The following is a 13,903-nucleotide window of genomic DNA, read 5'->3' as shown; positions in this document are numbered from 1 at the left end:
GTAGCTAGTAATACATAAGTGTTTTGACTACTATTTGCTGATGGCAGTTTTGGCTTCAGACTTGATTTCCAAATGTAGTAGAGTGTTGTGTCCTTTATTGCACTTAACACAATCTCTTCTTTGGCAATTCTTTGCAGTGTGATCGCGTTTGAAACATTTGACGCAAAGTTGGTTCTTTTGAACCCAATTTAACCTCTCTGCGACAGTTTTTTTTAAAAACTGCGTGCATTTGTAAATAGCGTGATTTGGCTTTTCACAAAAATAGCAGACATACTGACTTTCAGTTCCTGCTGAGGCACATGTGATGGGTTTCTTTGTTTTTTCCCATCCAATGGCTTCCAAGGTAAGGAACCTTTGTTCGAGAAATTTCATTAATTCGCTCAAAGGCTGTAATTTCTTTGTACTTTGTATGGATTGTTCATACAAAGTGTGAGTCTGACGATCTAACTTTTTTGTCAAAATACATAGAAGAATCGGATCCCATCCAGCTGTCTCTATATTTATGTTATTGAGTGCTGATAATGTTTCCTTTACATTATCGTGCAAAGCCTTAATGGACTTTGCATCATTGGAAGTGCTTGGTTGATCCAATAATTTTTGAATTAATGCGTTACTAAGCACTCTTTTGTTGCTGAAACGCTCTTGAAGCATGTTCCATGCCGTTGTGTTATTATTTTCTGTTAGCGAAAGATGGCGTATTAAATTTTCCGCTTCTCCCGTAACATTGGTTTTTAAATACCACATCTTCTGAATGACGGGTACCGATGCTTCATGAATCATTTGCTTAAAAATGTCATGAAATTGTTGCCATTTTAAGTAGTCACCATCAAATTTAGGGATAGCAACCTTAGGCAGGGGTAATGTATTATGCATATGTGGAGCAGCGATAATTTGTTGAACAGCGTCTGCTTCAGTCATTGTTTGGACTGTTAATACTGCATCTTCAGCTGCAATGTAATTGTTAATGTTATATCCCATTTTCACAGGATCAATGCATTTTTTATAAATTTGAATATGGATCGCTCTAATCTCATCCCAATATTTGATTATTATTGGTTTGAAGTCCTTTCGCGTCTCATTCGTCATTCTGTTCATGATGCGCTCTAGACTTTCAAGCAGCACCTTTTGTTCTCGGATCATGGGCTCTATTTCAGGCTCACTCTCCATAGATGTAATGGATCCTGTATCTATATCCATTTCTAGTGCAGCTAACTGCTTTGTAAATTCGTCTTTATATCTGACGACCAACTCTTTTGTGTGTTTGAAATATTCGTTAGAGAAATAACTGTGCTCAATTTTTGAGTTTTGAGTTATTTTTTTGATATTACATTCCTCCATTGAAAATGCGTCCCAGAGCTTTGATATGTTCTCAATGCGGGATTTAAAATATTCTGGTTTCTGCTTCCTTTCAGCAGAATCCTTTTTATAATTTCGTACCAGGCTCTGAATCTCTTCGCCTGTGGCAAGCTGCCTGTCTAGCATAACATTAATGCTTGATGATGCCATTTTATTTTATTTATTTTAATACTTTGACCCGATGGAGGTAATTTGTTTGTCACTATGACTGGTTGTGCCTCTACTCACAACCACGAAGATGGTCAAAGTATCTCAATAAATATTTATGACACTGGAATTCTTATTTCCAATTCAACCTTAGTCGCCAAGTTGACTGTGATGGTTGAGTTAGATCCAAATAACTCCAATTACGTTTTCCTTCACCGAAGGTTTTAAATCACAACTGTGAGTGTTGTTGTATGTATGTAAATTGGTCGCCAAGTTGACCAATTATGTAGGATTTTCCAACTAAATCCAAGTTCCAAATCGGGAACAAAATCCAGATGAACGGTTAAGTGTCCAAAAGTCGGGGGTCACCAAATGAATAAATTAATGAATCTGTTGATGTAGATTCACTTGATTTTGTGTGATTGTCAATATGACAATCGTATGCTGAAAATGTTATGTATGTATGCTACCGGTTCATGTACCAGTAACAAATGGTCGCCGCAATCGGTACTTGAACAAATTGGGCTTCGGAGATGTGAATACGTCAGAGTTTTCTTTCGTACTGATTTTATTCGGTAAAATGCAAGGTTTATATACAATTTCTATGAGTATGATTGTTTACTTAGGATCTTAGGTATGTTTAATTAGCTCTGAGTATCATATTGCTAGGGAAATGTGTTATCTCTATTTAGGACTAAGCAATTACTACAAATCCAACAGTGGAATATTCCAAGGGTCATATTTATGACGGTCACAATGGTTATCATGCAGATGGTGTGTGATTTGACCACATGCAGGTCATCCAGAATGTGTTTTATGATAGTGCCGTAAATATCTTAACAGTGTATGTACACAAATGCATGCAGCTGTCCGTTGTATATTTATTTAGGTCAGTAGTGCATGTCACATATTTATATTTAGAGCATATTATCGTTTATTTCTTTAGGTGGCTGGGAAATCTTAACCTATTTATGGTTAGCTATTTGTCTAGGTCTAATCGTACAATTTTGTACTTTCGTTGAAATCGTACAAGCATCAATTCAGCGACGGCCGAAGACCAGAAGCGCCGAAAAGATAAGCCGCCAGCGTCGACGCAGCAGCGAAGCGCAGTAAGCCCACAGCAGCAACGGCAGAAGAGATACGCGGAAAAATAAAGCGAAGTAACGACGCGCCAGCAGCGAAAAAGAGAGATAAAAGTCACCGGCGCAGCGTAGACGCCGAACGACGGCGCCAGCCCTCTGCCGCCGCGAGAATGGAGACGCTGGCCGTCTACGCTGGCGCTGGATCGGGAGAGTTCTGAGGCTGGAGAAGAAAAACGTGGATAAGAAAAGGTCGATTGGGAGCAGTCGTAGGAGTCGGACGTGTTCGCGGAAAAATTCGAGTGGCTTGGAAAAAGTAAAAACACGTGGCGGCCCGGATCCACGCCAACGCTATCAGTGACACGGGGAAGATCCGGCATCGACGCTGCGCTTACGGGGAGAAGACCCTGCATCGATACTACACTTACGGAGAGGAGATCCTGCATCTACGCTGCACCCACGGGGAAGAGGAGGCTTTCGACGAGTACAAGCGTGGGAGTTCAGGGGTAAGCTAGTCTCTAGACGTGTATACGGGCTGCTGAGCGGTGCGGTAGGTAGGGAACCAAGAAAGAATAAAGTGAAATGTAACGAATATAACAGAAACATAGCACGACCTCCAACAATCTATACACTAGGGAACCTGGAGGCCCGGGCTTCATCTTCTCTGCCTTTCCTCCCGCCTCTTGCCCGAGTCTGTGTGATTCCATCCAGTAGTTCGTAGCCCGACAGGATCCTGAGGCCGCTGTCCGGCGATTTCCTAGGCGTACTCGGTGATACCTGTCGTTGTTCCCTCCGCATGATTCCCTCCAGTAGTTTGTGACCCCGCAGGGTCCCGAGGCCGCTATCCGACGATCGTCTAAGCGCCCCCCGTTGACTCCTGTTGGTGTCTCGCCTGATCCCCGTAGTTCCCTGGGTCCCGAAGGGGCTGTCCGGCGATTGCCTAAGCCCTCTCCGCGATACCTGCCCTGTATGATAAAGATTTTCGCAGTAATGTTCAGCCCGATAGTGTCCCGTGAGTGCTATCCGGCAATTGCCTAAGCGCTCTCGGCGATACGCGTCGGTATTCTCGTACTCGTAGTAATTCTTAGTTCGGCGGTGTCCCGTAAGTGCTATCCGGCGATTGCCTAGGCACTCTCGGCGATGCTTGCCGGTACCCCCGACCATCGTAGTAATTCTTAGTTCGACAGCGTCCCATAAGTGCTATCCGGCGATTGCCTAGGCACCCTCGGCAATGCTTGTCGATATCCCTGACCCCCCCGTGGTAATTCTTAGTTCGACAGTGTCCCGTAAGTGCTATCCGGCGATTGCCTAGGCGCCCTCGGTGTTGCTCGTCGATATCCCTGATCCTCGTAGTAATTCTTAGGCCGACAGGGTCCCGTAAGTACCGTCCGGCGATAGCCTAGGTACTCTCGGCGATACTTGTCGGTATTCCCGCATAGCAAAGTTCCCCTTTCCGCGTCGGAGTAATTCTTAGGCCGACAGGGTCCCGTAAGTATCGTCCGGCGATAGCCTAGGTACTCTCGGCGATACTTTCCGGTATTTCCGCATAGCAAAGTTCCCCTTTCCGCGTCGTAGTAATTCTTAGGCCGACAGGGTCCCGTAAGTACCGTCCGGCGATAGCCTAGGTACTCTCGGCGATACTTGTCGGTATTTCCGCGCAGAAAAGTCCCCCTTTCCGCGTCGTAGTAATTCTTAGGCCGACAGGGTCCCGTAAGTACCGTCCGGCGATAGCCTAGGTACTCTCGGCGATACTTGTCGGTATTTCCGCATAGCAAAGTCCCCCTTCCGCGTCGTAGTAATTCTTAGGCCGACAGGGTCCCGTAAGTACCGTCCGGCGATAGCCTAGGTACTCTCGGCGATACTTGTCGGTATCCCCGCATAGCAAAGTTCCCCTTTCCGCGTCGTAGTAACTCTTAGGCCGACAGGATCCCGTAAGTGCCGTCCAGCGATAGCCTAGGCACTCTCGGCGATACTTGCCGGTATTTCCGCATAGCATAGTCCCCCTTTCCGCTTCGTAGTAACTTTCAGGTCGGCGGGGTCCGGCGATAGCCTAGGTACTCTCGGCGACACCTGTCGGTATTGTCGCATAGTAAAGACCTCCGTATTGATTCTGAGTTCGGTGGGGTCCTGAAGGCGCTATTCGGCGATAACCGGAGTGCTCTCGGTGAAACCCACGGCCCTGTCACACGCTACGATCGCTCCCGTCCGCGGGACTGCTGCCCCGTCCCCCATCATAGGTCCGAAATACGGAGTCCCGGCAAATTATAAATATTACTGTAATTTCGACCCTGGAGTAGACTGAGATATGTACCCCAGCCCAGGATCGCTTCCTTACACTGCCAAATGACAACCATAACGTAAAACCAACAAGCAACAACGACAGAGTGGCAGACAGACCCAGTGACTGACTGGCAATCTCCTGGCAACGTCTCGTCTTTCTTGTCCTCATAATGAGGTCATAAATTTTAAAAGGAAAAAGAGATTAGCAGAAGTGGTCGTGGTCTCGGTCTTGGTCTTGGTCTCGGTCTGTCCAAGTGTCTTGAATGCCGACTTGAAGGGCTTTCTCAGAATGTGTTTATTTATATTGCCTGAACTTAAACCAATTATTGAGACGCCTCTGGGGGCAACTGCGAAACTTCCTGCGAAAGTATGGCAAAAGTTAATGCACTTTCAATGCTGGCAGGGCCGTGGCATAAAGAGTGGAAGTGCTCTGCCCCAATAGCTGTCACGAGCATTTATTATTTACACTTTTAAATAAATATATATGTGCTGTTCCCCTGCTGATCTGCTACTCATGGGGCGGGGGAGAGGAAATGGGAAGGGTCACTTGCCCCAGAGAGTGGCACATACATTCACATTTACACTCCTCTTAACACCCCAGGGATAGAAGCAGCAGCTACGCAATTTTCCGAATGCTGTGTTGCACTTTTCTACTTGCCACACACACACACACACACATACGAGAATCTAATGCAGTTTATATACACAGATTGTATACATAGATTTGTGAAGCAAATTTGTATTTATGTTGTTGGCCAAGCCCCCATGACACCCGCTCTGTCGTTTGGTTTGTCTTTCAATGCTCTTTCGACTTTCAACACATAATGTGCCCCATTTAATGTCTATGTGTTTGTGACACATGCACACACACACACGAGACACGCACAGCGAACGTCAAGTGGCAATTTACATTAGTTTTATTGTATATGAAATTAGCAGCACTTAGCATCGACATCAGCAGCAGCAGGAGCCGGCAAAACTTTTGCCTTTTGGATCCAATTACTCCGAATATCCATGGGTGTGTGCGTGTTTGTTAGATTTGTTTCCTCATATGACTGCACTGTCGCACTCGGCATATCAATTTCGCCTTGGCAACGTGGCCCCAAACTCCAGCTCCAACGCCAGAGCTGGGACATTTCAAGGCAAATCGATTTTGTTAATGAAAACGAAGGGAAACTTAAAGGAAAAATAGAAGAGTCGGGCCAGCAGGAAGGGGGCTGGTGAAGTGTGATACTTGCTCGAAAGTAACAATTGACAATCTTCATGATAATCGCATTTTTTTCTTTCTATTACCTTTCTACGCACGTCTAACCTTTGTTGGCATTCAAAGTTTTGATACAAAAAAACCGAAAATAATCTTCAAAAATATTTCAATAATTTGCCACTGACAAAATTCCTAAACTAAACAAACCCCCAAAAAAACACTAAAGGAAAAAATGAAAAACCTAACAATTTAGTTCCACTTCAGGCGTAAATCGAAATCTTTGCTACCTATAAACCTAATGTCCTACCGCTATACCTCGACCTAGAGACCGACCTATGCAACATGACACTGGTCGACAATGACCACGTCGTCGTCGACTATCTCGCCGTTGCGATTGGCATGATGATCGTGGTGGACGGGGCAGGTGAGAACGATTTCGTCCCCCTTGCGGGTGGGTGCGACTTCAGCAGATTCCTTGGTCTTGAGGTCGTCCTTCTTGGAGGCATCCAGACGCTTGCTCTTGTTGTCCTTCTTGCTTTTCTTATCCATTTTGTTGGCTTTGCCCGTCTGGGGTTTGTCCAGTTGGTCATCACTCTCGAGCTCCAAAAGATCCTCCTCTTGGTCGATAGCTTCGCGATTGGTCTGCAGCGACAGCTCCACGGCGCCGTTGAGGAATTGAGACAAAGGTGATTTCATGTGGCTGTTGTGCATCTTTAAGGCTGTCTGCAACGTTGCGTCGGGCTGCATCAGTTGTTGCAACACGTCGAATATTAGCGGCAGAGCAGGCGAGGACTCGTACTTCGCATAGTACTTGGACGGGGTCATAATGTGGCCGTGGTGTGGTTCGCTCTCGGAGGCGTTCAAAGGGAGAACTCCGGCCAAGTCCTGGTCCATCATTTCCGGTTCAGAGTCGAGTTCCTGCTGCATGTCCTCAGTAACCATGTTGGGGGACACCAGCTCGAAGTCCTTAATCTCGAGATTGCCCTCCGGTGAGACCACCTTCTTATAGTACGCAAAGGGCGGCAGCAGTCCTGTACCTAGAGAAAGCACAGTCGCAGCGTGGCGGTATTTGGTGCGAGGGTTAGCCGAACGAGGCATTAGGGCGTCATTCATCAGCAATATGCGGCGCTTGGGGCGATTCAGCTCGGGCAGTAAAGTGTCTACCAGTCCAGTCGATGGCCCCACTAGTGGCTCCTCGATTTTGGGTGCGGATGTGTGTGTTGTGGTGGTGATTGTAGGGTCTGTTTTTTTTTTTTTTTTTTTTACTTTTTTTTTTAGACTAACATTCGAGGAAAATTAGTACTAAACTTACTAAGAAACTAAGCATGCAATCAAAATACAAATACCACTACAGTTACTAATTAATAGAAAGGTGTGTAAGGATTAATAATTTAATAAGAGGAAGAGAATTAGTGTTGGATATAATATGGTAGAGGGAATTATAATCCGAGCATAAGACCCTAAACCGTTCATGCAAGGAATAATTCGATCTACAAAGTGGAAGGAACAACGGTATAAAATTTCTAGTCAGTCTAATAGGAATCGTGAAGTTTATGCGGCTCAACAGATCAGGGATGTCTATGTCACCCCTGATCAAGTTGTGCATAAATATCACACCAAGCATTTTTCTACGGTTAACTAAGGATGGGAGGTTTACTAATAGTAGTCTACTAGAGTAAGATTGGAGTCTTACACCCGCATCCCAGTTAAGGCCCCGCAGAGCAAAGAGTAAAAAGTTTTTCTGTACTGATTCTATACGGTCCTGGTGTACTTTGTACTGAGGGCACCATACACAGGAGCCGTATTCTAAGATCGGACGAACAAGCGAGGTATAGAGAGTCTTTGTTATATAGGGGTCGTCAAATTCCTTTGACCACCTCTTTATAAACCCAAGCACGCTCATGGCCTTATTTACCATGGTAGAAATGTGTTCGGAAAACTTTAACTTGGGGTCTAACATAACACCCAGATCATCCACCAGGGTAATTCTCTCAAGAGAACCACCAAATAGGGTGTAAGGAGCCAACAAAGGGCTAGAACGATGAAATGTCATAACTTTGCATTTCGAGGCATTAAGGTGTAACAAGTTTGCACAACACCATGACTGAAAGTTATTGAGATCGGATTGCAAGCGAGAATGAAATGAAATGTCCTTGTACTGGACACAGAGTTTAACATCATCCGCATACATAAGTACTCGAGAGTATGTTAATACTGAAGGTAAGTCATTAATAAAGAGTGTGAAGAGTAAGGGGCCTAGATGGCTGCCTTGTGGTACTCCCGAAGAAACCTTTACTGGGAAAGAGAGGGAGTTTTTGAAGAGGACTCTTTGAGACCTAGAACAAAGATAGCTAGAAATCCATCTCAGGAGGTTGGGCGGAAACCCTAAAAGGTCAAGTTTATGCGCTAAAAGGGAATGGTTTACAGAGTCGAATGCTTTACTAAAGTCGGTGTAAATAACATCCGTCTGTAAGTTACCTTGAAAGCCTTTAATAATGAAAGAGGTAAACTCTAACAAGTTCGTGGTGGTTGATCGCCGCCTTATAAATCCATGCTGAGTTGGAGATACATATAAGTGAACTTGCAGAGATGTTGCAAGTGCGGAGTTAAAACCTTCTCAAACATTTTAGGAATAACGGATAACTTTGCTATACCTCTATAATTTTTTGCATCAGACTTGCTACCTTTTTTATGGAGAGGAATTATAAACGATTCCTTCCTGATCGGGGGGAAGCAAGAAGAATCAATGGACAGGGTGAGTAGTTTAAGCAAAGGTCCACACAGAGCCTCGGCGCAGTACCTGAGTACACAACCTGGAACCCCGTCTGGACCCGGTGAAAACACCGGCTTAAGTAGTCGAAGATCATGAAGTAGGGAACATTCATTTAACAAGGGACTGAAAATGCCGTTCGACCTCGGTAAACCGTATGGGTACGGATGACCAGAGTAGCTTTCCTCAGAATAGGTGGTTTGGAAAAATTGGGCAAAAAGTTCGGCAATTGCCTGATCATTATTTGCCGACGTATTACAAAATGATAGCGAGGATGGGTGTGCGGACGTTCTACGCTTACTGTTTACGAAGCTGTAAAACTGTTTAGGGTCCTGAGAAAAACGTATCCTGCATCGAGATAGGTAGTTCTTATAGCATTGAGCATTAAGAACTGAAAAGTTTGACCGAGCTATTACAAAGCGAGAGTGAGAAGTAGGAAAACCCACTTCTTGAAATTTTTTATAAAGTCTTGATTTTAAGTTTTTTAGACTGGATAACTCTTTGGTAAACCAAGGGGGTTTTCCAGATCTAGTCGGACAAGAAAGCGGGAACAAGAATCGAAAAATGTGCCAAGAGCATTGTAAAATATGTTTGTGCCTTTTATGATATCAGTGCACAAGTACAAAGCGGACCAATCAAAATCCCTAATGAGGTTATTAAGCTTCGCAAACTCGGCTTTACGAAAGCAGCGGACACGTTCGGGCAGCCTACTCGACCGATCCAATACAGTTGGTCCTATATCTAGCGACACCTCGAAAGTAGGGTGGTAGGCGTCTTCAGTTATAGTGAGCGGAAGGGCTCGGGTTAACAACACTATGGTCGGATCCGATACAAAGCACAGATCAAGCAATCGACCCAAGGAATTTTTCACATGGTTGACTTGAGACAGGGATAGGTCAAGCAAGCCGTCAACAAAGTCATGTCGTGACATGGGCACTAGGATACTAGACTCGTTTACCGAAGACCAAACAGTTCCTGGCAAGTTGAAGTCACCAAGAACTATCATACGATCTTTATCAGGTAGCGAGGAAGAAACAGCGGTTAAAGCGGACAAGTGCTGCTCATAAATTGAAATATCCGAAGAAGGTGGGATATACGAGCAAGTAATGAATATAGCGAAAGCGGGAAGAATCAGTTTTACACACAGGAATTCCAGTTCCTGTTGAACTTGGACTGTGAAGTGTTCCGACGTGAAGTAAGAGTCCACTGCAATTAGAACCCCCCCTGCACGTCGAGACGAACGGTCCTTTCTAAAAGTTGTGTACCGACCTGGCAAAACCTCGGAACTAAGAATGTCCTGCTTTAACCAGGTTTCAGTAAACACAATAACGTGGGAAGCAAATGCAACACTATCCCGGAAAAGAATGCTGAGCTTACTACGCAAGCCTCTTACATTCTGATAGGTTACTAAAAGAGAAGTTAGTTTTTTTGGAAAGGTGGAAGCAAGACGGGAAGTTGAGGAAGAGGAAGTTGAGGTTGAGGGTGGCACACTGGAAAGATTTGGAAGGGATATGGGGGGCCTATTCTTCTTCTTAGCCTTAAACTCCTTCACCACCAAATGCTCCGGCCAAAATTTGGCGGAGCAAATGGTGTCAAATTGAGTTGGGGAGATGCTTATCTTAAACGAGGCTATCTCCCTGGCATAAGAGAAGTTAAATTTCTCCACCTTTAAACCCACGGCTTTTATTTTGCTTTGAATAAAAGCAATTACATCATTAGATGTGAGGTCAGGGGCCAGCCGTGAAACAAAAACTTGTCGTTTTGGTGGGACTCCCACCAGTGGTTTAGTCACCACAGGCCTAGTACCTGTGGTGGCAATATCCGGAGGTCCGGAACGTCTATTTACTGGTGGGATCGGTATAGACGGGACAACTAGCGAACTTGCGGACACCACGGACACGGACGCTGCAGACGTACTTGGCTGCACATTCTCCGAGGCGATGAATTCGGCTACCGAATCTGCGTCGCCAGCAGCTGTCGTTGCCCTTGGAGTGGCAAACGAGATCAACTGCTGCACACTTGGAGTGGGCGGAGTCAGTTTTTCGGCGGCGCACGGCTGAGTGACGGTTGGCAATTGCAGATCCCGCGGAGTGACCTTTTTGCGCCTCGGAGACTCATTCAGCAGTTTTAAACCGCTAAACTGAGCCTCCATGGCTAGGAGCCGATCGTATTGGTTTTTAAAACCAACGGTCAGCTCCTTAAAGCCACTCCGCGTCTGCCTCATGAAAGCCACCATGTCTTTCTCCACCGCACGGCATGCCTCGCAACTGTAATGCAAGCCATTACGTTTGGCTATAGCATCACTCACGAGGCCAGAAAATCCAGCGCATTTTGCGTGCACTACGCTGTCGCAGAGCCAGCAGGGGACATTCGGCTGATCGTGGGTGATCTGCTTCTTACAGCTTTTTTTGGCACAGACCACAGCGTATTCCATTTTTTTTTTTTATCGAGTTATATATATACTATTGTTTGCAAAACAAATTGGTATCAGACCAATGTGCCAGACAACGCTCAAAGCGGAATTGGTAAAAAAAAGAGAGCAGAGTGGAGAGCGGTTATAGCGGTTGTTCCATGGCGCCAGCCTTGTCGTTGTCCACGGCAGGCTCTTGCCGAGTGGATGATTTAACCACAGTTTGAAGATTAGCCGTGCTAGCGACTGTTGCCATTGCTTTGGCGGTTCCGGAAGTTGTGCCGTTGCCCGCTTGAGTTGCCATCAACGGTCCAGAAGTGGATGCCACAGCTGTAACATTCAGCTGGACATGCGAGCGCTTGATGCGCAGGCCCTGCCCCATCCAAGGCTGCATCAGCATCACGGCACCTACACCCACCCCAAAATATTAGTTTCGCTCTTGAACAACTTCCGCGGTACCCCCATACTTACACCAGAAGATCACCAAGACATTAAACTTGGACATTATCAAAGATCAGGTCGGTTGTTATTGATTGAAGGCAGCTCTGCAAATAAAAGAAAAGAAAAACCAACTTCAATTAAGAGTAAAAACAAAATTTTGACAGTTTTTTCACAAAATATTCCTCAAAACTATCACAGATTTTTTCAATTTTTATACCCGATACTCAAAATGAGTATTGGGGTATATTAGATTTGTGGTAAAAGTGGATGTGTGTAACGTCCAGAAGGAATCGTTTCCGACCCCATAAAGTATATATATTCTTGATCAGCATCAATAGCCGAGTCGATTGAGCCATGTCTGTCTGTCCGTCCGTCCGTCTGTCCGTCCGTCCGTCTGTCCGTCCCCTTCAGCGCCTAGTGCTCAAAGACTATAAGAGCTAGAGCAACGATGTTTTGGATCCAGACTTCTGTGATATGTCACTGCTACAAAAATATTTCAAAACTTCGCCCCGCCCACTTCCGCCCCCACAAAGGACGAAAATCTGTGGCATCCACATTTTTAAAAATACGATAAAACCAAATCGTAGAGAATGACCATATCTTTAAGACTGCAGAATCTGAATTGGATCATATTATTATTATAGCCAGCATCAAGAAAACAATTTCATTTTTTCTCGCCCTGTCTCTCTCTAACACACACGTAGCATATCGGCTTTGCTGAGAGTAAAACATTAGCGCCTTGATCTCAGAGACTATAAAAGCTAGAGCAACCAAATTTGGTATCCACACTCCTTATATATCGGACCGAGACGAGTTTGTTTCAAAATTTCGCCACACCCCCTTCCGCCCCCGCAAAGGATGAAAATCTGGGGATATTCACAAATCTCAGAGACTATTAAGGCTAGAGTAACCAAATTTGGTATCCGCACTTCTGTTAGATCTCACTATAAAACGTATATCTCAGATTCCGCCCCCACAAAGGACGAAAATCTGTTGCATCCACAATATTGCACATTCGAGAAAACTAAAAACGCAAAATCATAGATAATGACCATATCTATCAGATTGCTGAATCTGGATCAGATCGGATCATTTTTGTAGCCAAAAGCAAGAAATCAATTTGCAGTGGCTACGCAGCGCCCGACGTCACGCTCAGACTGGTTTCTGTCTCTCTCGCACGCACTCTTTGTCGTGTCGTTTAATATTAGCGGCGTCTGCCGGAGGAGAGCCATAGTGACTAAGTATCGGGTATAAATGTAGAGTTGCGGTCTCCGCAGCAACTCACAACGTTCCCCCTCGTTAAATTTTTGTTTGGGACTGGGATATGTGCTCGACACAAGGTTGAACATAGGAATGATTCGAACTGCTTCCTGCCTCGTAGCGGCGTTTTGACAGGCAGCTGGGGAGCCCGGAAAAGGTTACTGGGAGTCGAAAACGTAAATACCGATTTTCGAATTCTTTTTTCTTTTCTGATCCATACGCGAACTCACACACGGCACTGCGAGGGGACCTTTTCAAGTGCTGCAAATGGCAGAAAAAGCAAAAAAAAAAAAAAAAAACCCAACAACAAAATTTGTTTTGTGAGACGCAAACAAAAGCAAACAGTGGAAAAAGTTTAGCTTATAAATTTCCAATCAATTTTTCGTGCAAAATTCAAACGCACACACAAGTAGAAACAGACACAGACACAGCGACGGAAACAAATACGAGTGCTCACAGGCGGGTAGTCATGTGTGGAAATTCTCAGCGAAGCGTAAAGAGGCAAACTCAAAAACGGAAATGCGATACACTTGCGAAATGGCTGAAGAATTTTCCAAAAACTCACACCCACGCACCAACGCACCCGAAAATACAATCGTACTAATAGTATCCCAATAGTACCGTCTTTCTAATTTTCATACCTTCCAAACTTCACATGCTAGAAGATGATGGCACGTTGCATTCGTGCAAATGCCTCGAGCTATTTCTGATTAGGATGCGGATCGGGTACATCTGTTGTGCGTTTGTAGAATCATCATCCATGAGGGCTACTCTTCACATAGATAGGATAAGTTCCTGCTTAAGAGATATGGCAGGTAACCAATAGTCCGTTCGATTGCCCGTGACATTGATATTGGTGCCTTTTTCTTGGGCCTCTGTCGCATTCGGTTGGAGGCATTAATAATGTAAAGTGCGTGCGTCAAATGTAAATTCCTTGCTGCCAGCTCACGCGATTT

At 45.0% G+C, this 13,903-nt stretch overlaps 1 protein-coding gene across 1 annotated transcript; it reads right to left on the bottom strand.

Annotated features, from left to right (window-relative positions):
• Positions 1 to 6,399: 6,399 nt before the first annotated feature.
• On the bottom strand, positions 6,400 to 7,164 carry LOC117190420. Its single transcript, XM_033395497.1, has one exon. The coding sequence runs from the start codon at positions 7,162 to 7,164 to the stop codon at positions 6,400 to 6,402; it is 765 nt and encodes a 254-aa protein (XP_033251388.1).
• Positions 7,165 to 13,903: the final 6,739 nt, after the last annotated feature.

This window comes from Drosophila miranda (genome assembly GCF_003369915.1).
Source record: "Drosophila miranda strain MSH22 chromosome Y unlocalized genomic scaffold, D.miranda_PacBio2.1 Contig_Y1_pilon, whole genome shotgun sequence".
NCBI lineage: Eukaryota > Metazoa > Arthropoda > Insecta > Diptera > Drosophilidae > Drosophila > Drosophila miranda.
Note: the sequence above shows the minus strand (reverse complement) of the source record. Positions and strands in the feature narration are given on the sequence as shown.

What these genes read in the sequence shown, in the direction of transcription:
- LOC117190420 (XM_033395497.1), bottom strand. Translation starts at nt 7,164, where the DNA reads ATGCCTCGTTCGGCTAACCCTCGCACCAAATACCGCCACGCTGCGACT.